At 48.2% G+C, this 24751-nt stretch overlaps 1 protein-coding gene across 3 annotated transcripts; it reads left to right on the top strand.

The window, feature by feature from the left end:
* The first annotated feature begins 1900 nt into the window (after positions 1-1900).
* On the top strand, positions 1901-22600 carry Fam107a (family with sequence similarity 107 member A). 3 transcript variants are annotated; one of them, XM_055599188.1, is made up of 4 exons: positions 1901-2122; positions 18112-18286; positions 19753-19909; positions 20673-22600. In XM_055599188.1, exons 1-4 carry the CDS (start codon positions 2044-2046, stop codon positions 20778-20780), a joined length of 519 nt encoding a protein of 172 aa, XP_055455163.1. In that variant the 5' UTR covers positions 1901-2043; the 3' UTR covers positions 20781-22600. The 3 variants fall into 3 exon arrangements, with proteins under 3 accessions (XP_055455163.1, XP_055455164.1, XP_055455165.1); XM_055599189.1 differs by lacking the exon at positions 1901-2122 and adding an exon at positions 9647-9782; XM_055599190.1 differs by lacking the exon at positions 1901-2122 and adding an exon at positions 9789-9911.
* The last annotated feature ends 2151 nt before the right edge of the window (positions 22601-24751 follow it).

Below are 24751 nucleotides of genomic sequence, written 5' to 3'. Positions count from 1 at the left end.
GAAAACTTCATCAACTTCCCTATCGCAGAAGGGCCCTCCCTCCTTCCTTCTTTCTGTTCACAGAATATTTTCCTTGGGCCAGACGCCATGGTGAAAATGCCATGCATAAACCATGTCAGACTTACCTGCAATTTACCAGGGCCTCACCACAGCCATCTTTCCAATACATGGCTTGCTCTGTCCATGGCAGCAAGTTGTAAGGCCATCTGGGTGCAGATCCCAGCTCTGCTACTCACCATCAAAGTGATCATGGGCAACTCACTTGAGCCTACACTCCTAGTCTCTAAGACAGACAGAAGTCCATCTTGCTCAGGGAGCCAGGGGGTGGCTCCAATGAGATGAACTGTAAGTTGGCTATAGCTAAATCCTCTGAATAAAGAGTGTGACAGAATCGTCATGCCTGGTGCTGAGAGCTGGTTGCTGGTGACAAACATGATGAGCCAGGCCAACCAGTCAGGCTCCTGAAGGTCAGGGTCACCTTGAGATTCTGCAAGATGTGTGAGGTGTGTCACGTGGACCCTGGGACACTGGGTGCTGTCTGAAGAGTGGAGAGGTACCAAGGGCCTCTGTGTCATCACATAAGCCAGGCCTAGGTAGCAATGGTGGGCTAACCAAAGAGGTTATAGCCAGCAGGTGAGCAAGGAGGCAGGTAGCAGAGAGGGTGAAAAGGTGAAGGGAGCTGCAGTGGTGGGACTAAGGCCCCAACAGCTAACTCATCCTACCTTGGCAGACCCAGGCACAGCCTTGAACCATCCACTGACCTAGACAGCTCCCATGATTTCAGACACACATTTCATGGATCCAGAACTGGTTTGATCTTAGCTATGCAAGTATGACCAAATCACCTCCAAACTGGAACTGAGACTCTGGAATAACAGAGAGGCGGTGGGCAATGGCCAGTGTCTCAGGTCAGACCACCTGCCTTTGTGTCCTAGCTCCATGCTGAGTGACATCAGAGCAGTAGTTGAGCTTCCCTGAGCTTCAGTTTCCTCCCCTCGGTAAAATCAGAATGCTAAGAGGCCCAGCTTCATAGATAGGGTTATAAAGAATAAATGAGCCAGAACACAAATAGTGCATAATTAATATTCCCTTGTTGTTTTAGATGCTGTGCAGCCCAGTGCTGGCTGAGTGGATAATCAAGGCTGTAGACTTCTCACATATTCCGTAACTGCCTGATGGGCTTTGCCCCACCAACCTTCAGATTCTTCATTCTTCTCTGGGTGTTTTGGAGACAGCACAAAGCCAGAAGAATCAGTCTTGTGGAGTCCTACTGACTTTTCCCTTCAACTTCCCCCTACCCCACCTCTCTGTACCACTGGTGTGTTTGTTTACTTGCTTATGTCTCAAGGCACCTCTCATGTGGCCCAGTCTGGCCTCAAACTAGCTAGGTAGCTGAGGAAGACCTTGAACAGGATCCTGATCTTAAGTTCTAGGGTTATAAGTGTGCATGCCAGCCCAGCTTTTATGCGGTGCTGGGTCTTGAACCCAGGGCTTCGTGTAAGCACTCTACCAACTGAGCAGCAGCCACAGAACACCTCAGAGGTTGTTTTTTTAAGTACAGGTGCATAGTGTCTGCTCTGAACCCGCAGGGCTCTAAGCACTTCACGCTTACAGCTGCCAAGCCTCACCTTATAACCCTGTGAGCAGAGGACTATGGCTCTCCTTGTTATCTCAGATGAGGACCCTGGGCTTGTCTTCACGGGCTCCGTTGAAAACATATCCCAGGAAAGGCACTCCCGAATCCCATACCTGCTTGCAGCTTTCACAGAGGCCAGTGGCCAAGAAATGGGCGAGGTGGGCCGGAGGCCAGGCTGGCAGCGCTCGGTGTGGTGCTGCAAGAGCGTCCGGGTGCCTGCCGTGCCCTGTTCACTGCCCAGGCACAGAGGCTGCCTGTGCCCCGGGCCCTCCTACACCACTACAGTGTCTGAGAAGTCGCCGGTAACCAGATCCCCAGCGGGTGGGGCAGCGGGGCGCGTCACTATCACTGGAGATGCTGCTCCGGCCCTCAGTCCAGATTCCGCCGTAGGCATCCTCAGTGCAGGGATGGCGCAGAAGCTGGGCGAGTGGGCCAAGGCGCCCGCCGAGGCCACCGGGCTGTACCGGGCAGTGCTGCTCAGGTCAGGTAAGTGGGGACCATGCCACCACTGGAGACACGCCTGGCAGGATGGTTCTTCCTTCCTTCCTTGGCGCCCAGGTTTCTTCCTTCCCATTATCTCAAAGCTTCGACGTTTCTTCATTACTCCTTGCTCTGTCCTGCCCTTTCTTCTCTCTCCTCTTCCATCCATCGCCCTCTTCCTGAGTTTGGAAACACATGAGCTTGCATAAATGCAAACTCAGGGCCGGCCTGCAGAGGTCCCACGAGGTCCCTGTCGCTCCTGGTGTCAGGCAGTCTCCCCAGCACCGGTTGGAAGTAGGTCTGACAGCAAAGCGGGAAGCCAGGCAGAAAGGGGGGGGGGCAGGAGCCTTGCCCACTACCGATGAGGGTACCCTGATTGCCCCACAGGTGGTTGCCCATGATGAGGGGACAGCGTGCTCCAAGCAGCTCAGAAAGCATTTGCTTAAAGTGAACGTGCAAAAATCGGGTCTCCTTAGGAAGGAGACAGACATGTGGCGTTTTTTTTCTGAGGCTGTGGTTGGATGACAGGTGTTCATCTTTAATTTTTTGTTTGCTTATGTGCGGATAAGCACTGTATTTTCTACTAGAGATACTTTGGAAGCCGTTTATTCAAATAATAAAATAAATATATGGTCAGCATAAAAATAATTTGAAAAAACATCGGGATATAGAAAAAAAAAAGAGAGAGAAAATGCTCTCCATGAGGGCTTGGGAACTGAACTTCTGAAACTGAACTCTTCAGGGGTAGGAAGAGTGAAAATTGGGGAAGGTGAAAATTGCAATCCACCAGGATCTCTGTCCTCCTAGGAAAGTGATTCAAGCGATTCCAGGGCTCCTAGAGCTCTGAGAATCGGTATTTTGGGGCCCTCCCCAGCCACTGGAGATAGTGCCTGCCAATTAGTTAACAATTTTGAGCATTGAACACAGGCTCCCTTAAGCCCTCTAACAGTAACTGGTGAAGGTTTCCCAGCCAAGAGCGCCTTCCTGGGGGGAAGGTCTGACAGCTAGCAGCAGAGAGCCAGCAACCCCCAATCAAGGAATCAGATTTCAAATCTCGGTGTTGACGGATCAGTTCTCATAAAGCTGGCGGCAAGGTTTCTAATCCGAAGGCCTTGTGCTTTCTCTAGCTGGAGCTGCTGCTGTCAACTGCCTTTCTCAGCTTTCAACGCATTTCCTCAGTGGACAAGTCAGAGCTGCAAGGGTCACAGGCTTGTTCCCATTCCCAAAACCAGGAAGTAGACAAAGGCCTCCCTGAGGACTGGTGCTTACTGCTAGAGCACTCACTAGAAACATCAAAAGTTGTCTAGTTTCACCTTCACAATTCTGCCTGGTCCTGCTAAATAACCTCTCCTTTTAGTGAGTAAGCAGACAGCCCCAGAGAGCTTCAACAACAACCCATAGTCTGTTAAGAAATCCTTCCACCCATCTCAGAGGCAGAAAACGCAGACTCAGGACTACCTCTCCAAAGTCAGCCCATCTTCTGAGAACAATTCTGGCCATATTTTACTGTTATTGTCTTCATAAGGTGCTGCACCTGTCACCTGGCCAACTCTATACACTCACGAGTTCATTCATCTAATCATTGTTGGTCTCTACTAAGCACTCTGTCTTATGGGAGACAGGATGGGTTGACAGATAAAGCAGGCATGACCTCTTCCTGGAGCTGTAAGTAATGCCCATTCCTGTCGGAAAATGAGGAAACCGGAACTCTGGCGGTAGCATGATTTGTCTAAGACAACACAGACAGTTGGGGTGATGCTGAGATTCGTATCTATGGCCATGAACTCAGGAATCACTCCCCCCATTGTCTAACACAAGGAAAAGCAGAAGAAGAGATGCGAGATGCCCTTTCAATGTCCCCAGGAGAGTCTAGCATGCAGGGGGAGAGAGAAACCATGCCCTTGGATAGGAGCCTTGAACCAGACCCAAGTAAGAGGACACTACTAGAAAAACCACGGAGGAGTATAGTGGCACTCAGGAAGATCATTGCATTGCAAGCTCAAGGCCAGTCTGAGCTACTTAGTAACTTCCAGACCAGCCCATTTGACATAGCAAGGTGCTGTCTCCCACCATAATAACAACAATAGTAACGCATGCATCCGTAGATATTTGGAGAACTTGATAATCAAAGGACAGAACTTATCCCATAATCCTAGTAGCTCAAACAGCCACTAGTTATACTTGAGGGTGCCGCCCTATAGTTTTTCCCATGCATAGTTTACCCGCTCATTTGTTTCATAATGAATTTCCAGGCTTCTCACTTGAGTGAAAACTTTAATGCAATGGCAAGAGGTGTTAAGAGAATAGCTGCTACTAGAGTTGGCAGGTGGCCCAACGCTAGGGCAGAGGTTTCCATGCCCTCTGGTCATCAGAACAACTGCACCATTTTAAGGATGACAAAGGCACCACCTAGCTATACAGTGGTGGATCCAGAGTTGGTGTCTGGGTTAACATCAGATACTCATAGCCCTGGAATCACCCAGACCATGAACTAACTAGGCTAAATATATATCTCATGCTGTCATACCTGGAAAGCTAGTCCCTCCGCAAAGGTCTGCCTGGCATGTGTTACTTCCATCCTAGGGAGGAAGACTTCTCTCTGCAGCCTGGATAACAGGGTATTTCCCCACGTGTTTGTATTCCTTGCTAGCCACCAGGGGGCAAAAAAAAAAAAAAAAAAAAAAAAAAAACTTCTGTTCCACTACTGCTACCAAGGAACACTACACAAAAAAACTTGGACCCTGGTGCAATTTGAACCTCATGTAAACGGCAAAGAAGATTTTATTGCAAGTTGTTCCTTACATAAAATTGATGTGCTTGTACTAAAAAGCTCCACTGCTTATCTGAAATTCAAATTTTCCTAGGAGTGCGCTGTGCACCTCCCCCTCCCAGCAACCATGGGCATTCTGAAATTGTATGTCTTACTCTGATCTGACCATCTGACACACAAGCAGGGCATTGGGGTGGGGAGAGAAAGGAAAGAGGGGAGAGAGGGAACATGAGACTATGTCCTGGTTTATCTCACTGCAAGAAAACTGAAGTAAGGGTCAGATCACTCTTAGAGACCAAATTCACTATGCCAGTAGCAGTGGGTTCAGAGCCAGCTTTCTGAAAAAAGGACTCTTGGTTCTTGCTGTCCTGCCCCACTTCCTGTGTTCACGCTTGAAATCTCTTCCTCGGGATAAATGTTTCCCAGATCAAACTTGGAAAGGCAACTCCAAGTTTACAATCTCTCTGTAGGCGCCATGGCAATCTCTACTGGCCAGCAAGCTTCTTCCCCTGCCCCAAGGTCCTTTCAGCAGGATATGTCTGGAGTGGCCAGAGAGGCGGCCAGTTTGATCCTAGGACTGTTTTGTGGACTTCTTTGGAGATTGAGACTCCAAAACACAGGGTCAAGGAAGAAGTTTCAAGTTTCTATGGAAACTTCTCTGATGTTTGTGGACCCATCTGAACTGCTTTTGATGCTACTGGGCTGAAGAAAACTAAGCTGAAATGAAAGGAGAGCTGTTTATGGAGGTTTTTCCTGCACTACAGCAGGAAATGCCCCAGCGCTCAACTAGCTGATTTCCTGGTCTTCCCTTCCCTCTCATACTTCCAGGACACAAGGGTAGTGTGGCAGGGAAGCCTGGCAGTCTCCTTCAGTCCCTTCAGCCCACTGTGGGAATGAGTGAGAGTTCTGCCCACTGACTTGAAAAGCTTTCAGAGAGGGAAAGCAGATGGCAGAGAGACACAGGCTCCACCTTAGACCCTAAAGATTTCTGGAACACTCTTCTGCCAGGTTCATTTGCTCAACTGCCTCTGGTCTCCATATTCCAAACAAACGTAAGTGACCCACACAGGCTTTCAAACCGACTCTTAAGAGAGGTGCTTGGAATAGGTGGCCTTCCCCACACAATTGCATTCTTCCTGCTCTTCTATGGCAACAAAAGCGATGTATGGATGTGTTTGTTCATTATTCAGCCACAAACATCACAGAATATAACAAAGGAACAAGGGCTTATCATTTTATTGTATCACACAGTAGTTCTCAAATGTTAATACAAAAAGTATACTAAATCCGATTCCTGGGTGGGGGGAGGGCCTCGGTGGTAGCTCACTTAGCTAGCATACATGCAGTCCTGCTTTTGAGCCTCGGAAACACAAACACGCACCCTGTCTAGGCTCCCTTTAGCAATGTCAGTTGAGCTTTTATTCCCCGTATAACTGACACCTGCTGACAGATTTGTTTACATAGAAATGGGTTCTCTATGTATGCACTAAAAAAAAAAAAAAAAAAAAAGAAGGGGATTATACAGGTGTGATTTTTCCTGACAATGGAGGAATGGAGGCAACATCCTTTACAGGTTGACAAGCTGGCTGACTGTAACCAGCAAAAGGTACTACAATCTCTCATCCACAGTTGTGGTTTGAACAGTGGTCTCTCTGATTGCCTATCTCCTGTGCAGTGTCATGAGTGCATGACTGCACACACACACACACACACACACACACACACACACACACACACAGGACAGGAAGAACAATAGCACATCCTTGGTGTCAATGCTTTGGCTGTCTTCAGGTCAGCTATAGATTTTTTGAGCACTGTTTTAAACACAATGACAAAATACCCAAGACAATTGAGGAGGAAAAATTTAGCCTAGTTAGTTCATGGTCTGGGTGATTCTGGTCTACAGTCAGTTGCTTCCATTGCCTCTAAGACCATGACAAGACAGAAACATGGCGGAAGAGCACTGCTTACTCCATGGTGTTCAGGAGTGGGGGACAGGGATAAAATGTATCCAAAGACATCCCTCTCCCAGAGAGCTACTGCCTTCCTCTAACTAGGCCCCACCTTCTGATAGCCCATTCAACTGTGAGCCCATTAGTCAATTGAAGATAAGGCCCTCATGACTACTTACTTCTCGTTAGCACATCCGGAGACCAAGCCTTCAGCACTGAGCCTCTGTAGGGAACACCTCATGTCTGATCCATAACAAGCATCCCGGTACTGAGTTAGAAGTCCGGACAAAAAAGAAGGTAAGGCCCCTTGCTGTCGAACTGCCAGCCTAGTGGGGGACCGTGTTGGGTCTGCAACCAACTTGGGATGTGACAAAAGCCTTAGTTGGGTCAGCACAGAGAGTTATGCTGCAGATATAAAATGACACCCAGCCTTGAGGTTTCTTGCCCAAATGTCCTTGGCCATCTGACATCCTGGACCTGCTCCCAGGACTTCCTAGAAAAGGGGGTGAACAGAAGTAATAGTGGCACAGCTGGTATGGGGACTCCCAGGAACACTTCCTCTAGAATGAACTGGGTCATGGGCATCTGTCTTTTCCAGACATAAGCAGAAACTGTCAGCGTCCCTCCCTGGGGCCTTTAGATCCTCAGATGTCAGAAGGCACCAAGGTTCATTCTGATGAGCCACCTAAACATCTAAGACTTGCCCAATTCCTTCTCTGCAAAATAAGATGAAGAAGGAAGCAAGAAGGTAGCAACAGTGGTGTCACAAGTCTGTTTTTGCTTTATTAAATGAGATCTTTTGTGGCCCAGGCTGGCCTTGAGCTGGCTCTGGAGCTGAGCATGGTCTTGAACAGCTGATCTTCTGGGATTACAAGTGTGAACCACCACGCCCAGTTTTATGCAGAGCTGGAGACTCCAAGGCTTGCTGCATGCTAGGCAAGCATTCTACAGCAGAGATACGCCCCCAGCCCTTGACAAAATTTTTGTCATCCTATTCAGCTAGGAGAGTTGAATAGATGGAAAAGCCAGAGTGGGAAGTTGGAGGAGGCTACCATTCCAGGAATTCCCAGGAAGGCAGAACTAGAGAGCAATAAACATATAGGACTACACATTGTTTCTAGAACACTCTCTCAGGCATAAGAATGTGTGACTCTAAGTTTCCGTGGCTTCAGAGTGATCCACATGGAGTATCCTACCACATTGTTCTCCCTCGCTGCAGCTCTACCAGCCTTTTTCTACCATTCCCAACTCGTTCCCACTCTAGAGCCTTGATGCTAGCCATCCTCACCCTGGAACTACATCCCACATAAACAATGACCAACTCCCTGTGAGTCAGCCTAAGCCATGCCCACCCTTCCCAAGCTTCTGGTTATTGCCCTCACTCATTCAGCCTTACCTTCTACACAGCCATGCATCACTGGTTGACATTTTTTTATGTGTCTCCTGTTATGCACACATACACGCACACACACACACACTGAATGTGGATTCCCTGAGGACGGAGGTACCATCTGTCTCTTTCCCATCATATGCCCACTTAAATCACGCCAGGAGTACGATATATACTCATTAGATGTTAACTAAATGAGCAGATCCTATGACCACAAAGAACCCAAAGCTGCATGTGCAATGTGTGTGTTCACCTGTGATGTGAGTCCTGGTCCTTATCACTCCTGGCCAATCAAAGTTCCACAAGAAACTAAACTGGTTACAGACCCCATTTCATTGGCAGGTAATGGTTTCTTCATTGGGGAATGGAGGATAGTGACAAAAGCCAAAACACCCCCAATGCTCAAGTGGAAGCTAGTCCAGAGGTGGGGAGAAGGCCTGTGATCCACAAGCCCCTAGATCGTCTTTGGGGTTCTGCCCACAGCCTTGGCTTTTATTTGCACACAATCTCATGGTAGCCAGGCACAAGCAAGCGTATTGGGGCCCTGCCTTTAGCACATGACAGTTCTCTCTGCAGGGTGTGCCAGACCACCATCTCATTGAGTTTATCACACAGCCACGCAGTTACCCTCATCTGACAGACAGAAAAGCCAGAGTACAGAGAGAGCTGGGATCAAAGCAGCGCTGGAGACAGATTCATCCACTGCCCCTTTCCTGGGCTACATCCTGCTGGTTTTTCTGTGAACCTCCGGGTATGAAGTTAATTGAGTGCAGTTTGTTTGCTTATTTGCTTGTTTTTTCAAGACAGAGTTGCTCTGTGTAGCCCTGACTGTCCTGGACTCACTTTGTAGACCAGGCTGGCCTCAAACTCTCAGAGATCCGCCAGCCTCTGCCCTCCAGTGCTGGGATTAAAGGTGTGTGCCACCATTGCCCTGAATGCATGTATTTCTTTTCAAACCACTAGCAGGTAGCCCAAGACACTTGTGAATGACAGCTTCATGCACGATGTTATACACCCCTGTGCCTGGAGAACCAGCAGGACTTGACTCCAGGTGTAGTTCTCTCCTGGCTAGCACCCCAAGAACCAAGGTCTAAAGAATTTCTTGCTATAGCAGGGAAGCATGCTTCCCCCCTCCTCTAGGGAAGTGCTGGAATCCCCTCCCAGACAAACAAGGGAAATTCCTCCACAGGGGCCAGGAGCCGCCTTGTTCAGAACAAAGCTTGGCAGGCTTCTTATTCCTCATCAATCTGACAAAACAGGTATTTATTTGTGCCTCTGAATTGGGGTGGCTTGGACATGGTGTTCTGAGTCGTGGACATGGCCACTTACCAAGTGGAATAACGGTTTCTATAGCAACAGTTCCTTTTTATTGATATCAGAATAAACAGGAATGCAAAACTGCCTCCCATCTTGGGGGTTTAAGGCCCGCCCTTTGGGGGTGGCTGCCTCAGCCATCTGGGACATGCTTAGCACTCCCTAAGTCTGAGACTTGCAGAGGAGCCCACAGCCCAGACATTGCAGAGGAAGAGCTCACAGCCCAGGACCTATAGAGAAGTAAGACTCTGGTCTAATTCTTTTTCACGAGCTGCCAGGCTGAGTGCTTTCTGTGCAACAGTGGAGGGAAGGAGAACAGACTGGGAGCACCAGAGGAGCTGTCCCAGCCACTGAACCCTTCAAATTTAGGTACCTGGACTCTATGTCACTGGGGTGAGATGAAGTTGGGGTGGAAGATAAAGGATTAAGTGGACTCTCCGTTACAGCTCTGCAGCCTGGCTGATCTTTTGCTTCTAAATATTGAAAGGCGTTTAATGTCTGCTATAGTGTCTTTTAGCTGATCTTTTGCTTTAGGATATTGAAAGGAGTTTAATGTCTGCTACAGCCTCTTTTAGACTCATTATTACTCAGTAGATGTGTGTAGGGTCAGTGAGGAAGGTTCCCTTAATAATAAACAGATAAGACAAAATCAACAGCTAGTCCAGGCTCTATAAGCAATGAGAAGAAAACAGAGCAGTGAGAACACAGTTGGATTTGGGCACCAGAGCTCAGCTCAGATTTTGCTCCTTTATATACTGGCTACGTGATCTGGAAAAATCAGGTTACCTCCTGAGGCTTGGTGGCTCAGAATCCTAAGAAGGGATTGCCCACCTTTTCAGTTTATTGAGAGTTCTTGGGTCCAAGGCCTAGATGCAGAGCACAGTACTCAGCCTGTATTGTAAGCGCAGGCTGTAGGTGATTCCCACCTTGCTTATGGACTTCACTTCAGTATCATGTGGTACAAGGCCAGCCTGGGACTAGAGGAATCAGGCACTAGGGGATGCCTGTCACTATGAAGCTGCTATAAACGGGATGGTATCTAAATCTGAGATAGTTCCTGCACATAGGCTTCTGGACAGCTTGGATCCTGATGGCTTTCTTAGCTCTTAAGTGTGGTAACCCCTGCTGTGATTTTCCTTGAGCCAGCTGCCAGGTGGAACAGCTGGCATCGGATCACACAGGCAGCAGTAGGGGAGGTCTGCTCATGCTGGTTCCTGCTCAACAGTGTGGCACGATCTCCAACCTTGCTAGGGACCTGTATGTCTCAACCTTCAAACCCAACCCTTCTCGCTGCCTATAAAGTTCCAGGGGACCAAGACAAAGAGTTGAGGAAGCCAGTTTGGAGCATCTAGAGTCCCCTTGCCCAAATGGACAGGCAGCTTAAAGAAAGGTTGGCCTGAGGCTGCAAGGAGACCTGGAGGTGTTGCCAAATACGTTCTTAGGTTACTGACCAGTGAGCCACAAACTCATGCCATCTGCAGGGAGGAAAGGGCAAGCAGGGCATGTGGTAGCCAGCTTTTCACTTTTCTGAATGGTTTTTCTTCCCTTGCCAGCACTTCTCAAAGCCTCCCTTCTGGGCCTGTTGATGCTGAACCAGAAAGATTTGGAGGAACAGGGGGATGAAATCTGGCTACAGGCCTGACAGGGAAGCTAGCTTCAAGAAGCGGAACAGTATTTGCATTTCTCACAGGCTGGTTCTCTGGCCTTCATCTTCTCAGCTATCAAAGCGGATCAGCTGCCTCTTCCATAGGCTTTCTTGAGTATACACACAGAGAGAAGAGCTGTAAATCTGTTCTTTTGACTCAACAGTTTCTGGGAGACAAGGTTGTGGTAGGAAAAGCACTAGGTTTGGAGTCCAAAGATTCTGGCTTTCCTAACTACTCAACATGCATCTTGGCTTACTGGGCCACGATTTCCTCAACCATAAAATTAATTGCCTTCAAGATAATCATGAGATTCAGACCAAGTCTCAGGCTTACCCCCAAAATGTGCAGGACAGGGGGCTTACAGTTTGCCTTGGGTGGGCCTTACTCAGCCAGGTACTGTGCAGAGAACATTGCAGACACTTCACACTCCAATGACCTTAGGGTAGAGGTTGACATGATCTCTACTGGTCAGAGGCTCAGAGAGAGTCAACTATTTGCCTAAGGTCACACAGGCTGAGAGTGTGTGTTGTTTGTCTCCTTTGCTTTAACCATTGAATACTTGACTGGACAGTATCATTTGCTGTAACAGATGCTTCAGAAAAACAACAAGAACATTGAAGATAGAGGGAATTGGGTCAGAAGGGACATGAAGACCATAGGCAAAGCTAAGGTTGTAGCTCAGTTAGTCTAGAGACTATCTAGCTTGCAGAAAGCCCTAAGACTGATCACCAACACCTCATGAATGGGGCATGGTGGCTATGCCTATAACTTTAGCACTGGGTAGATGGAAGCTGGACATCCAAGAGTTCAAGGTCATTCTTGGCCCTATAACAACTTTGAAGCCAATCTGGAATAGATAAAACCTAGCCTAAAAAGGGAATGGGGGTTTCTTGGGCAGTGGCCTGAGTTTCATAGCTCTTCTTAGTAAGAACCTGACCCTACAGCAAGAACATCGGTCTCCTCTGTCTCTCTCTCTACTGCCCTGTCTTCTTTAATATAGAAGACACCAGGGATTGGTGTCAAAGCTACTGTTCCATCCAGGCTGTGTTCACACAGAACTAGGCTCAGTCTCTATGAATGAGCTATGGGACCTTTTGGGTCACCAGCAGAACCTGGGGAGAAGGAGACACCCCAGGTTCTCTTCTATACTCTTATTCTCCCACCCCCAACCTGGCCAACCCACCTTCACACCCTCATAGAGATAGGCAGGCCACTCATTCAGCTGATACCTTCTGGCCTTGGAGCTCCATGGCCAGCAGGAGCTCCTCAGTCTTCAAACACCATGACTCTCCAGAGGAAGATCCCTGGGTTCAAACCCTAAGAAGTGAGCCCTCATCCAGACCTGCTTGCAGTGACTGGCCAACCACAAGCCAGATAGAGTCACTCAGCCAGAGCCAGGAGGTCTGAATGCTTTCCTCCCTCATTTCTTTCTTCCTTCTTCCTGGTTTACAAAGACAGCTGACTATTGAATCACCTAGGAGTTTTCAAACCTCTCAAAGACAAAGCTGCACCCTTAAGCCGATTGAATTGGAATTCTTGAGGTGGCACTCCATGTCCCCTGAGGACCCCAACCTGCAGCCAAGGTTAAAATCTAGTGACTTAACTAATGTCGCCTTTTGAGAGAAAAAAAAAAAAAAAGGCTAGGATCAGGGTGTGTTTAACAGCAATAGCAGCTATTGAGGTAGCCACACTCAATAGTAGCTATTGAGGTAATCCTAGGCTACTATTCGTGGTTTATTCTATGGGAGTTGAGGCCTGAGAGAGTAACTCCTAAGCTATGTTGCTATCTGTGGCAGATCTAAGAACGAGCACAAAACCTTCAACACAGAGGCAGCCATTTACCAAGAGCCTGCAAGCATCACCAGCTTCCTGTGCAGGAATCTTCAGTGATAAGGGGCCAGATACTTCTGTGTCTCCTTTAGGAAGATAAGCCACGTAACGCCTCTTTCATCAGCCCTTCCTTTCGCCTGCCAGCTTGTTTCCTTTCAGAGCTGGCTTTTCCGGTGTCCACTTTGTTGCCTCATCCTCATGGCCACATCTCGAGTGGTGTTAGATTGCTCAGAACCCCAGCAGCTTTGGGAGTGACCCCAGATTTCTACCTCAGGAGCCCCACCTGACCTCTAGGATAATCCAGATTTTTCTTCTGCTTTGAAGGTATGCAGTGCCTTGTCAGGTGCCAAGCGTAGAGGGCTCCTATCGCCAACCAGGGCTTCTGCCTGCCGTGAGGCAGGTTGTGACCACACAGCTCCAAATCCTCTGTTGAAGTGTCTTTTATGATGAGATCTACACATGGTTCTTCCACACAGAAGCCCCATCTATCATATTCAAAAGCTACAAGTCTCACTTTGCAGTTCTTAAACCCTAAGGACTCCCATGGGCCTTTTTCTCTGCATTCTGCGGGCATACACATACACACACACACACACACACACACACACACACACACACATACCTACTAGAGTTCAGCACTCAAAAAGCCAAAGGTAGCAGCTTCCACTGGCCACTGATGGATCTGGTATGCAAGGTGATGCCACGTGAAATGCCCAGGACAAAAGGAAGAGCTCCTCCCCAATGTGTACGAGATATTTCAAGACAGTGACAACAGAACACTAAACTAGACTTGTCTTCCCAGAGTGCCCCTGGAAACCTGAGGGGGTGGCCTGGGGCTGAAGGTGTTCAGCCAATCTGAGGAATGTAATGGGTGACTAACAGGCAAACAGAAGCAGTACACTGGAAGGGAAGGAAATAAAAATTCCTAAAGACTGCTGACCATTTCCCCTACATGGCAGTCAGCTTGACCTTTTAGAAATCCAATCTGCCTCGCCCTTTCCCGGACCTGAAGCCAACCGTCAACCCTACCACCAGATCCTGCCGCTCTGGGCACACTGTTCCTTTGTGTTCCCAGAACAGACCCAGCTTGTTCAAGGTGCAGGAGCCAGACAGCTGTTCCCAGGCCTAAAGCAGCCACCCCTTCACTCTCAGTGCTCAGATAGCAACCCCACTCCCCAGAGAGGCCCGCCCCAGCACCTGGCCGAGTATGGTCCTTTAGACAGTTCTGTCTGAGCCCGTTTGTAATCTTCAGAGCAGGGCCCCCGACTTGCTCAGTCTCCCTCTATGTACCTAGTGCTACCACAATACTTTGCAAAGGAGGGAATGCAAGCATCTGCAAAATGTGTGATGTATATTATTATACACTTTCTCAGTGGGCACTCCTGTTGTGCAGCGGCTCTTAATTCTGTGTGTTTATTCTGGCCATACAGAATCTCTCTCCTGTTGTTTTGCCAGGTATATAGGTATGTCTTTTTTTAATATGATTATTAAGTAATTATCATACTATATTCTAAATATTATCTTTACATCACTTTCCAAAGGTTATGTAACTCATTTTTATTCACCGTCTTACCATGTCAGCAACATACTGCTAGTTCTTCTAAAGAAAGTGTGGCTGATGGGAAACACTCTGTGCTGGGAGGCTTGGGGCACAGAAAGAGTGGGAGGCAGAGCAAATAGCCAGGCTGTCAAGGGAGATATGGAAGTGTGGTGTGATGGCAGCCTAGACAGGATGGATGCTGAGGGCATGAAGGTTAGAGAACTCAGTTATAGAGTAGATACCAAACAGGGATCTTATAGATCCAATTTGAATCAAGACATTCGGATACATTGGCTACCAGAAGATGTAACCCCATCCACTAAAAAGTGATACCCCTTGGTGGGCACAGAGGGAGATGGTAATTTTCTAAAGTTCCCATTTGCTAGAGGTCTGGGGATGTGGCTCAGTCAGTAGAGTGCTTGTCTGGGATGCACAAAGCTCTGGGTTTGAGTCCAAGCACTGATTAAAACCAGGCACAGTGGCGCAGGCCTCCACTGGTGGATAACAAGTTCAAGGTCATTCTTGGTTACAGAACAATTTTAAGGCCAGCCTGGACTACATAAGTCCTTATCTCAAAAGCAACTAAATAGCTGGGCACATCGTGATCATTTTCATAAGAACCAAAACTTAGGATATATTCTGAAAACAAACCATCTTATGAGAAAGATAGAGAAAAAGGAAATTATTAAAATTCTCATTTCAGAAATGTTCCTGAGAATGCTAATTCAATGGAAAGCAGATGCCAGAATACACGGGGCATGTGCAGGACCAAGCTAGACAGGGTTCCCAGTGCTGAGAGAAGAAGTAGATACAAGCCCCCAGCTTGTATCTTGCAAAGTGCCATCTCCAACTGACAACTGCTTGCAAAGGAAAAACTCGTATTCCCCAGCGGAGTCTCACTGGGTATATGATATGAACCACACTTAAAGGAGGCCCCATGCCCAGCAGTCGAAGGCCAACAGAAAACTGAACATACTAAAATTAGTATTTATGCAGACTTTTTGTTTCACATTAATTGCTTTGTTTGCACATTTTTTTTAAATCTTACTGGTCTTTTACTTATATATTGTGTTTTCTGATTTTGTGTTCTTATAGGTTTGTTTTGTGTGAGTCTATGTCTGTGAGTGTGTGTGTGTGCATGTCTGTGAGTATATGTGTATATACATGTCTGTGAGTGAGTGAGTGTGTGTGTGTGTGTGTATGTCTGCGAATATGTGTGTATACATGTCTGTGAGTGTGTGTGTTCCTTGTGCTTTTTCTTTGTTGTTATTCTGATTTGGTTGGGGTTTTGTTTGTTTTTAATTTGCCCTTTTTTGTTTTAGAGAGACAAATAATGAGCTTAATAGATGGGGATGTGGGGAGGAGATGGGGAAGGGAAACTGTGATCAAAATATATTGTATGGAGAGTATTTTCAATTGAAAAAACAGATATGTTTCAACACTCCTTACACTTACTTTTCCATTTCTGGGGTTGGAGCTGGAGGCAAAAGAACTACAGATTCAAGGTTATCTTCAATTACATAAGAAGTTCAAGGCCACGTGGGAGGGGTGGCACACACCTGTAGTCCCAACACTTAGGGAGGCAGAGACAGGCAGATCTCTGTTAGTTCAAGGCCAGCCTGGTCTGTAAGTCAAGTCCAGGATAACCAAGGCTACACAGAGAAGTAGTTCAAGGCCAACCTAGTCAGACAGACAGACAGGGAGAGAATATGTGGAACTTCAGTGTGTGAGGCGGGGACGTGCTACCTCCACTGACACATGGAAAGCAACTTAGGGCTCTGGTTCTCCAAGACCAAAACCTTAAAAGTTTTATCACAAATTCCCTAACAGAAATTACTAACAAACATTATTGAGGACCCACTGTATATTAGACTTGACACTGCCTATGCCCACCACACAGAAAGGGCTCAACCCCACCGGCCAGGTGAGCTGATACCTGCTAGCTGGTGCTGCTAGTCCCTCAGAGGTGGGGGGGAGGTAAAGGCAGGAAGCTACACGGTCAGCCAAGGCTTCCCAGAAAGACCTGTCTCAGAAAAGGGGTAAGAATGTTTTTCTGAAAGCTGAACTGAGGAGGGAGGGAGAACTTGCTCTTAATTTTCACTGTAATTACCGCTAACAGGCAGGTAGTGTTGTCTCCTTGTGACTTCTAAAAAACTCCTCACATCTACTCTCCTTCTCCTCTCCTCTCCTCACCTGCCCTCTCCCCTTCCTCTAAAGCATTTTAAGAATCAGGAGCTGTCTGTGGCAGAGGAGATTTTCTGCCTGAATCTGAAGTACCCTGACAAATTTCCAGCTACTATGGTAGACGTGAGACCAAGAGCAGTCACGCATGAGCATGACAGACAAGACAACAGCAGCCCCTGAATATCACATTCTACTTTCTGGTGTGGAGAGTAGGAAAATCACATCTCTACCAGAGACTTGGGGACTATGGCTAAGGGACAATGATGGGTGATGTTTTCTTTTTGTTACAGCAATAATCTAAATTGTCTTTAGCAGCTACAGATCTACAAACACACACACACACTTTACACCTTTCCCTTTTCTGGTACAAGTTTGTTGAAAAGTGGAAACTCAAACATAATCCTTTTTGCGTAGGGAATTTTTTTTTTCTCCTGTCAGTTTCTTGTCTCAGTCAGAATTGCTATTTATGTAATGAAACACTCTGACCGATATCAGCTTGGGAAGGAAAAGGTTTATTTACCTGACACTTTCACATCACCCTTTCTCACCATCTAAGGAAATCAGGACAGGAACTCAAACAGGGCTGGAACCTGGAGACAGGAGCTGATGCAGACACCAAGGAGGGGTGCCGTTTACTGACTTGCTCCTCAGGGCTTGCTCAGCCTGCTTTGTTATAGCACCAGGGCCACCAGCCCCATGCCCTACAGGCTTGCCTACAATGCAATCTTATGAGGGCATTTTCTCAGTTAAGGTTCCTCCCTCTCAGGTGACTCTAGCTTGTGTCAGGTTGACATAAAACTATCTAGCACAGCCAGTGACAACCCATATATATACACTTTGGTGTGTGTGCAGGTCCCCACGTGTGCACACGTGTGGAGGCCAAAGGTCATCCTTGGATGCCATTCCCCAAGCACTGTCTACCCTGCACCCTGAGGCAGGATCTCTCACTGGGCACATGGACTTCACTGGTTAGGATAAATAGGCAGGCCAGTGAGCGCCAGGGACCCACCTGTCTCTACCTCACCTAGAGTCTTTTCCCTGGGTGCTGGGATGCTAACTCAGCTCCTCGCACTTACACTTCGAACACTTTTCCTAATGAACCATCTCCCCAGTCCTCTGACTGTGTGCGAGAGTTTGGACCTCGGTGTCATTTTACTTCTGCACCCCACAGCCTTGATGAACGTCATCTCCAATCCTCACAACAAGCTTTTGACCTGGGTGGAATGACTCAGGTGGTGAGGTAGCTTACCCAAGTTGCTCAGAAGCCAAGGTCTGTGTGAGATTCCCCCCCCACCCCGTTAAGCTGTGCCCCAAGGGGTGGGTAGGACTTCGGACATCCTTGAAGTAACTTCACTGCCCATCACTACAGCCTCAATGTACTCGGAGATCCAGAGGGAGCGGGCGGACATTGCAGGACTCATGGCCCGGCCAGAGTACAGAGAGTGGAATCCAGAGCTCATCAAACCCAAGAAGCTGCTGAACCCCGTGAAGGCCTCCCGAAGCCACCAGGAGCTGCACCGGGAGCTGCTCATGAACCACAGAAGGTAGGACGGCACCCAGCTGCCTGGCCCAGCAATATCCTGCACCCCCGCTGAACTTGGAGAAATGCTCCTTGGTGGGGGGGCTGGGCTGGCCATTGCCTGGAGCCCCCACAGGCTCCCCAGAAGAAGCTTTGTTGAACCTGAAAGCCCCATTCTCTCCCCCAGCCACTTTCTGCACACTTAGATGCCACATACATTTACTAAGCACCTGTTGTGTGCTGGGCACCTTGCCCACACCTAGGACACAAAAAGGGATGCCCCGTTCCTGCCCTTCCCAAGCAGAGTGAAAGAATGCCAGCGCGTGCCTTGATGGGGGCTTTAAATGAGTGTGGGACCCCAGAAGAGGTACTAAGCTGGGGGGGGCTGTCTAAATGACTTCATGGAAGAGATGATACCTGGAAGGCCTAACGCAGGGATGGGAGTCAGCCCTGGTGGGAGATGGATTGTGTCGGCAGAGAACTGGAGAATGGACAGATGTTACAGAGACGATACCAGGTTGTTCGTCCCTTTATTAGGGCAGAAACTGGCAGTAAAACAGAAGAGTCAAGGGGAAAGCTGGGGGATGGCACGGCTTCCATCAGCAATCACAGGATGTCAAGTGTAGGCAACGGAGGACAAGGATCCAGTATGAGGACCCTGACCACCCTGCCCAGACCAAAGTTGGTGGTACCTTCGTGGCGCCCTCTGCCGGCTCGTTGTTGTATTGGCACTGGTTGTGAATTTCATTCTAAGACTACCTGGAGCAGATAACCCTTACACACTGGGCTGTTTGTGGGTTTATGTTCACTTAATATTATAGTATTATCATATTCTCAGTTGTTTTGTAAATTCGTTAATTTTCATATCAAAAACACCATCACAGTGAAAAACAGCTTCCAGAAAACTGAAATGTTTGCGATATAAATAAATCACATTGATAATTACATACATACACAGTATAAAACATTAGCATATTCATGTATTTTAGTCTACAAGTATATGGTAAACAAAATAAGCAGAATTAACTTGCAAAAGGAGAAACACGAATGCTGGAAACATTTTAAAGGCCGTTGCATGTGACTGATAATCAAGAAAAACATGAAAAAACAGTCGTGTTTCTTGTCTCCTAGACTTAAAAAAGAAATCGGCTTGGGAAATGGGGATAAACAAATGTCCTTGCAAGAAAATTAATTCCCGTAGGGTTTTAAGAGAGACCAGTCCAGCGTTTCTGTCTTCAGAAGCTCTAGTAAAACACCAAGCAGCCACATGCCGCCTGGGCTGAAATTCTCACTCACCTGTTTAACTGCAGTCCGCCTTGCTGTCTGGGAGGCGGCGGCTCTTTGCCCTTCTCCATAGCGAGCGACAGTGAGAGCACCCCCTTCCGGTGTTGCCCAAGCACTGCCGGAGATAACGGTGGGATCGGTGTGGAAGCAAACTGCAGGCCCACGCTGGGAAGGTGGGAGCCTCCTGACATCTCCCCTCTCCCACAGGGGCCTGGGCGTGGACAGCAAGCCTGAGCTTCAGCGGGTCCTGGAGCACCGGCGCCGGAACCAGCTGATTAAAAAGAAGGAGGAGGAGCTGGAGGCCAAGCGGCTCCAGTGCCCCTTCAAGCAGGAGCTGCTGAGGCGGCAGCAGAGACTGAACCAGGTGGGTCGGAGGTTCCCAGCCCCAGCCCCAGCCTCCCCCGAAGCCCCAAGGGGAGGCCAGCATGGCGGCCAGGAATCCACCTCTGGCCTGCTGTGTGACTCTAGTGCAGGGGCTTCGCTTCCTGATCCATATCTTGCAGGTCATCACTGCCCTCAAAGCAGGTGGCATTTCCATTTCAGACGTGGGGGGCCTGGGGCCAGAGGAAGAAATGATTTGAACCAGGCTTCCCAAGGAGAACTCGTCTCTTACTGCCCCCGTGTGGGTACAGAGGGTACCCACTTAGATTTCCAGCTCTTGCTTCCTGAGAGGACTGGCCGGGGACATGGATAGTGGCAGAGAGGAGGTTCTTTAAGGAAGAGGAAGGCATTCTCGGGACTGGACGTGACCTAGAAAGCTAGAACAGGTCCAAGGCTCAAAACCCCAGGCTGTAAGTGGCCATACCCTTGACCGGTCATTTGCACAGCACTCCCTCAGCCGTATTTGGAGACGGTGGAATTTCCTCATGCATACTGTTTTGATAATGTAGCCTGAGGTGAGGGTAGATTTTTTTTCCATGTTAATCTTGATGACTCTCTTTTGAGAGTCTACTCTCCTGATATACACCCCCACTTCGGGGTAATTTTTGAAACCCAACCCAGGGTGCTTCTGCTTTCCCATTGACAGGATCCTTGGTCCAATACCATAGATTTTGAGAATAGCAAGTCCCCCACCCCACCCCAAAACCAGCCCTGCCAAATTCACCCCATGTGTTTCTCTCCTCCAGCTGGAAAACCCACCTCAGAGAGAACAGGACCACGCCCCTGAGTTCATCAAAGTTCGAGAGAACCTTCGCAGAATTACCACGCTGACTAGTGAAGAGAGAGCACTGTAGAGTCTCTTACGCCATCCCACCCCCTGCTCCTGACACTCACTCTGGCCCAGACCTCCTCCAGCCCCAATGAACCTGAGGGCCCTTGCCCACAGTAATGCCAACAAGGCAGACCTGACAGGCTGGGTATCCCTGGGAAGCTGAGGACCCCCGCACCCCACAGGCAAGTCTATGGACTTTTTCTTCTGAGCTCTTAGCCTTCCAACCACTGCCAGGAAAGACCTCCCAAGGCGCCTGCCCCACCCCCACCCCCCCCATCTGACTCACTGACAAGGTTTCCCTAGCCGGAGTGATGAGGAGGACCAGGTGTCCCTCCATTCTGCCTCAGCTTCCCAACAAGGCCCTGCTTCTTAGAGTAGCCCAGCTCCTAGTGCTAGGAACAGCTCAGCTCTGGCTTTACCTGAGGCCAAGGATGGCTGTTCGGGAAATCACAGAGCAACGAAGGCACCAACTATCTGTAGCAAGGAAGGGCATGGGAGGCCACAGCTGGCTGTGGCCAGGTGGGAAGGGTCCCAAACAAGGCAGCTTCAGGCCTTGCCAGCTTGCCTCATACTTTGAGGTTTCTTTCTCCTTTGTACTGTCCTCCCTAGATCGCCAACCACACCTCACCTCAGTGCTCTGTATTCCAATTTAGATAAGCACATTGCCAAATTTACTGTACGTACAAATCAGAGAGTCCTGTGAACAGAGCCTGGAAGCTGCGTGTCTAACACTCCCTGCTGGGAACAGCACTGCTAGAGAAGCACAGATTTTCACTCCCCAATCCCAGATTTCCCTGCTGGGGTGCCACTTGCTGTGGCTCTAGGAAATGATGGTGGCAGTGGCAGCAGGGCCTGCCAGTGAATGGAGATTCTGTCTCTTTCTTATGGGTGGTGCCAGCAGAGAGGTGTAAATAGACATTCTCTCAGTGTGTGTGTGCATGTGCGCTAGTGTGGGAGGGTGGGTTTTCCAGCTTGAAAGGTCTAAATCACTGGTTCTCAACCTTCCCAATGCTGCGACCCTTTAATATAGCTCATGTTGTGGTGACCCCCAACCATGAACTATTTTCATTGCTTCTTCATAACTGTAATTTCACTACCATTATGAATCTGTAATGTAAATATATGTTATGCAGGACATCTGATATGCGACCACTGTGAAAGAGTCATGACCCACAGGTTGAGAACTGGTGGTTTAAATTCAGTGCCGTGGTCTTAGGTATCTGCTGGTGAGGTGTTATGCCGAAGATGTGTTTCCGAAATAAAGACAGGGTTGGGGGCTGTGACCCTACAGGTACATGTTCTGCTCTGACATGTGAAGAGGGGCAGGACAGGGCATCTAGGATAGAGCAGGACCACCCAAGGGTCTTAGCAGTTGCCAGAGGAAATGGCAAGTCGTTGAGATGACACCCCAAAAGCACAGGGGATCTCAAGGCAGGTCATCCGGGGGAACCGTGGCAGATACGTTGGGCTCTGTGAATCTGTTCATTCCAATTCCATCCCTCTCACCTCCTTCCTCTAGAAACTATAGACATAGATTCTCACTCCCCCAGCCTCCTCTACAGGTTTGGGTGACCATGTAACCAGTTATGGCCAATGAAATTGAAATGGAAGTCTACAGGAGTTACTGGAAAAGCTCATGCCTTTTCTAAGAGCCTCCCACGGCCTCTCCCTTCTTCCTGCTTGATTGAGGATGTGATGCCTGGACCGTCAGACTCCAAGTTTCACCTGAGGAAAAGGTCAAAAGATCCATAAATTCTGTGATCATTTGACCAAGCAAGTGCCAACAGATCTCTGTCTCCGAAATCCTTGTAAATAAAAATAAATTCCTGTTTGTTAAAGCCACTGTAAGTCTGTTACTTACATTTCCCAATTGACACAATAGGCCAGCCTTGCCTGCCTGTCCAGAAACCCTTGTGAGCTAGAGCTAAAAAGTTAACACCCTCTTTTCCAACAGAAACCTGTTGGGGCAGGGTCCTTGCTTCCGGGCCTGCATCCTCTTCCGCACATCCCCTGATGTTGCCATGTGATTCCAGTTTGCGAACTGGAACTCATCATCCAGTTCCCTGGTGCTGGAAAGCATGATGTGTGTTGCCTGGGAAGGTGCCTGCCTTTCCCTGGATTACTGCCCAGGCTTCATCCCTGTTGCTACCTTTGCCACTGCGCCTCCTTAACAAAGCTGCCCAGGCAGCTCTGTTTCCCTTTTAAGTGATCTTGCTGCCCTTCGTAGAGCCCTCTGCTGGCACCCAGGGGGGTCCTTCAAGCAATCTGGAAGGTTCTCTGTGTCCATCTCTCTCTCTACCATGACTTTCCATCGTGACAGCCAGCCTGGCAAGTCCCACCTCTCTGCTCGCTGCCCAGATGACCAGGAATAAGCTTTCCTCAGAAGCCACCCAGCTCTTTCAAAAAGAGGCCCCAGCTAAATTGTTGGCCTCTACATCCTACAAAAGCAAGGGCCATCTCAAAGTGCACCGCCACAGCATACTGATCATTTGGAATCCGTGGAGAAACTACTCACAGGTGTCTACCCAAGCATACCACCTCAGGACCACTCTGATTGCAGCCTGACACAGAACCATAAACTTACTTAAAACATGAGATTTCCTTGGGAGGGACTTTTTTTTTTTCTTTCTAATCCACTGTTTGGTTCTCCATGGCAAACTGCAGATAATAACATCATGGCACAAGGTCCAAAAGCTTGGCCCTCCCTGACACCTTTAGAAGGGGCCATTCGGCCAGTCTTTTCCTACGTGCAGCAAGCCATGAAGTTTCCATGGAGAAGAATGTTTTCCCCACACAAGACCAGATGGCCTTGTCACAAGACACCGGCACCTGGGCTGTCCTGAGCTTAATACTACCTTCTTTTCCACCTGCTTTTATGGGCTCCTCGATATCTTCTATTGACAGCTCCAGAATTTACTGCCCATAGTCCAGAGACTCCCATCAGGCTTTATAGGCTACCGTATTTTGTGTAAAAAGTCTAAAGCCATCATTCCTTGAGGCATTTCTTCATGCTTCGCTTTCTTGTGAACATTCTCACATGCATGTAAAGGTAATAAACGGTGTGGTTTTTCTCTTCTTAGTCAGCCTTGTATTAACTCCAACCTCTCCACAGTCATTGAAGTTCTAGTCGGTCGACCATGTGTTGTAGTCACAGCTCTCCAGGGACTTTCAAATATGAGTGACTAAGGCCAGGGGCACAGATTCAGGTTACCCCAAGCCCGCCCCATGCACCCCAGAGGAGCTGATCCTTTTAAGCAGAAGAAAGTAGCTTTGCCTTAATGGGCCTCAACAAAGCCTAGATAGCATCACTTTTTTAACATGGTAATTTAAATCCTAAGGAGTGAGTGGCAAAGCTGACATTTTCCTTTCTGCTGTTATTGGGGTTTACAGGAGATGAGACCCTTTCTCAATGGCCCCCAACATTGTTAATCCCTGTTTCCAGACTTCAAAAAGTAAAACCCTAAAATTACTTAGGAACTAAACCAGGAACAAGGGCCTTCAGCCAAGACAAAACAAAGGACATCTTTGGCTATTGGTCAAGGATACAAATCAAGGCCTCCATCTCTGAACATTTTTATCTTTTATTTTTATTCCCCACTGTCTTAGTTAGGATTTTGATTGCTTTGCTGAAACACCGTGACCAAAAAACAAGTTGAGAGGGAAAGGGTTAATTTAGCTTACACTTCCATACTGCTGTTCATCATCACAGGAAGTTAGGACATGAACTCAAACAGGACAGTAACCTAGAGACAGGAGCTTATGCAGAGGCCATGGAGAGGTGCTATTAACTGGCTTGTGTAAAAGGAACTTTTATTTGTCTATTCTTGGAGGCTTACTGCCCTTGTCTACTAACCCAGGTCTAGTCCCAGAAGCTTCTAGCCTCCATATCATCTAGCCTAGGCCTAGAATGTTTTCAGCCTCTAAGAATTACTGCATAATAAGCTCACCCTTTCTTCTTACTGAGCTCATAGCTGGCTGGTTTAACTTGGCTGT

The sequence above is a fragment of the Psammomys obesus genome, unplaced genomic scaffold, assembly GCF_907164565.1.
Source record: "Psammomys obesus unplaced genomic scaffold, mPsaObe1.curated_primary_1811, whole genome shotgun sequence".
Taxonomy (NCBI): Eukaryota; Metazoa; Chordata; class Mammalia; order Rodentia; family Muridae; genus Psammomys; species Psammomys obesus.
This window is presented reverse-complemented; position numbering and strand designations above follow the sequence as displayed.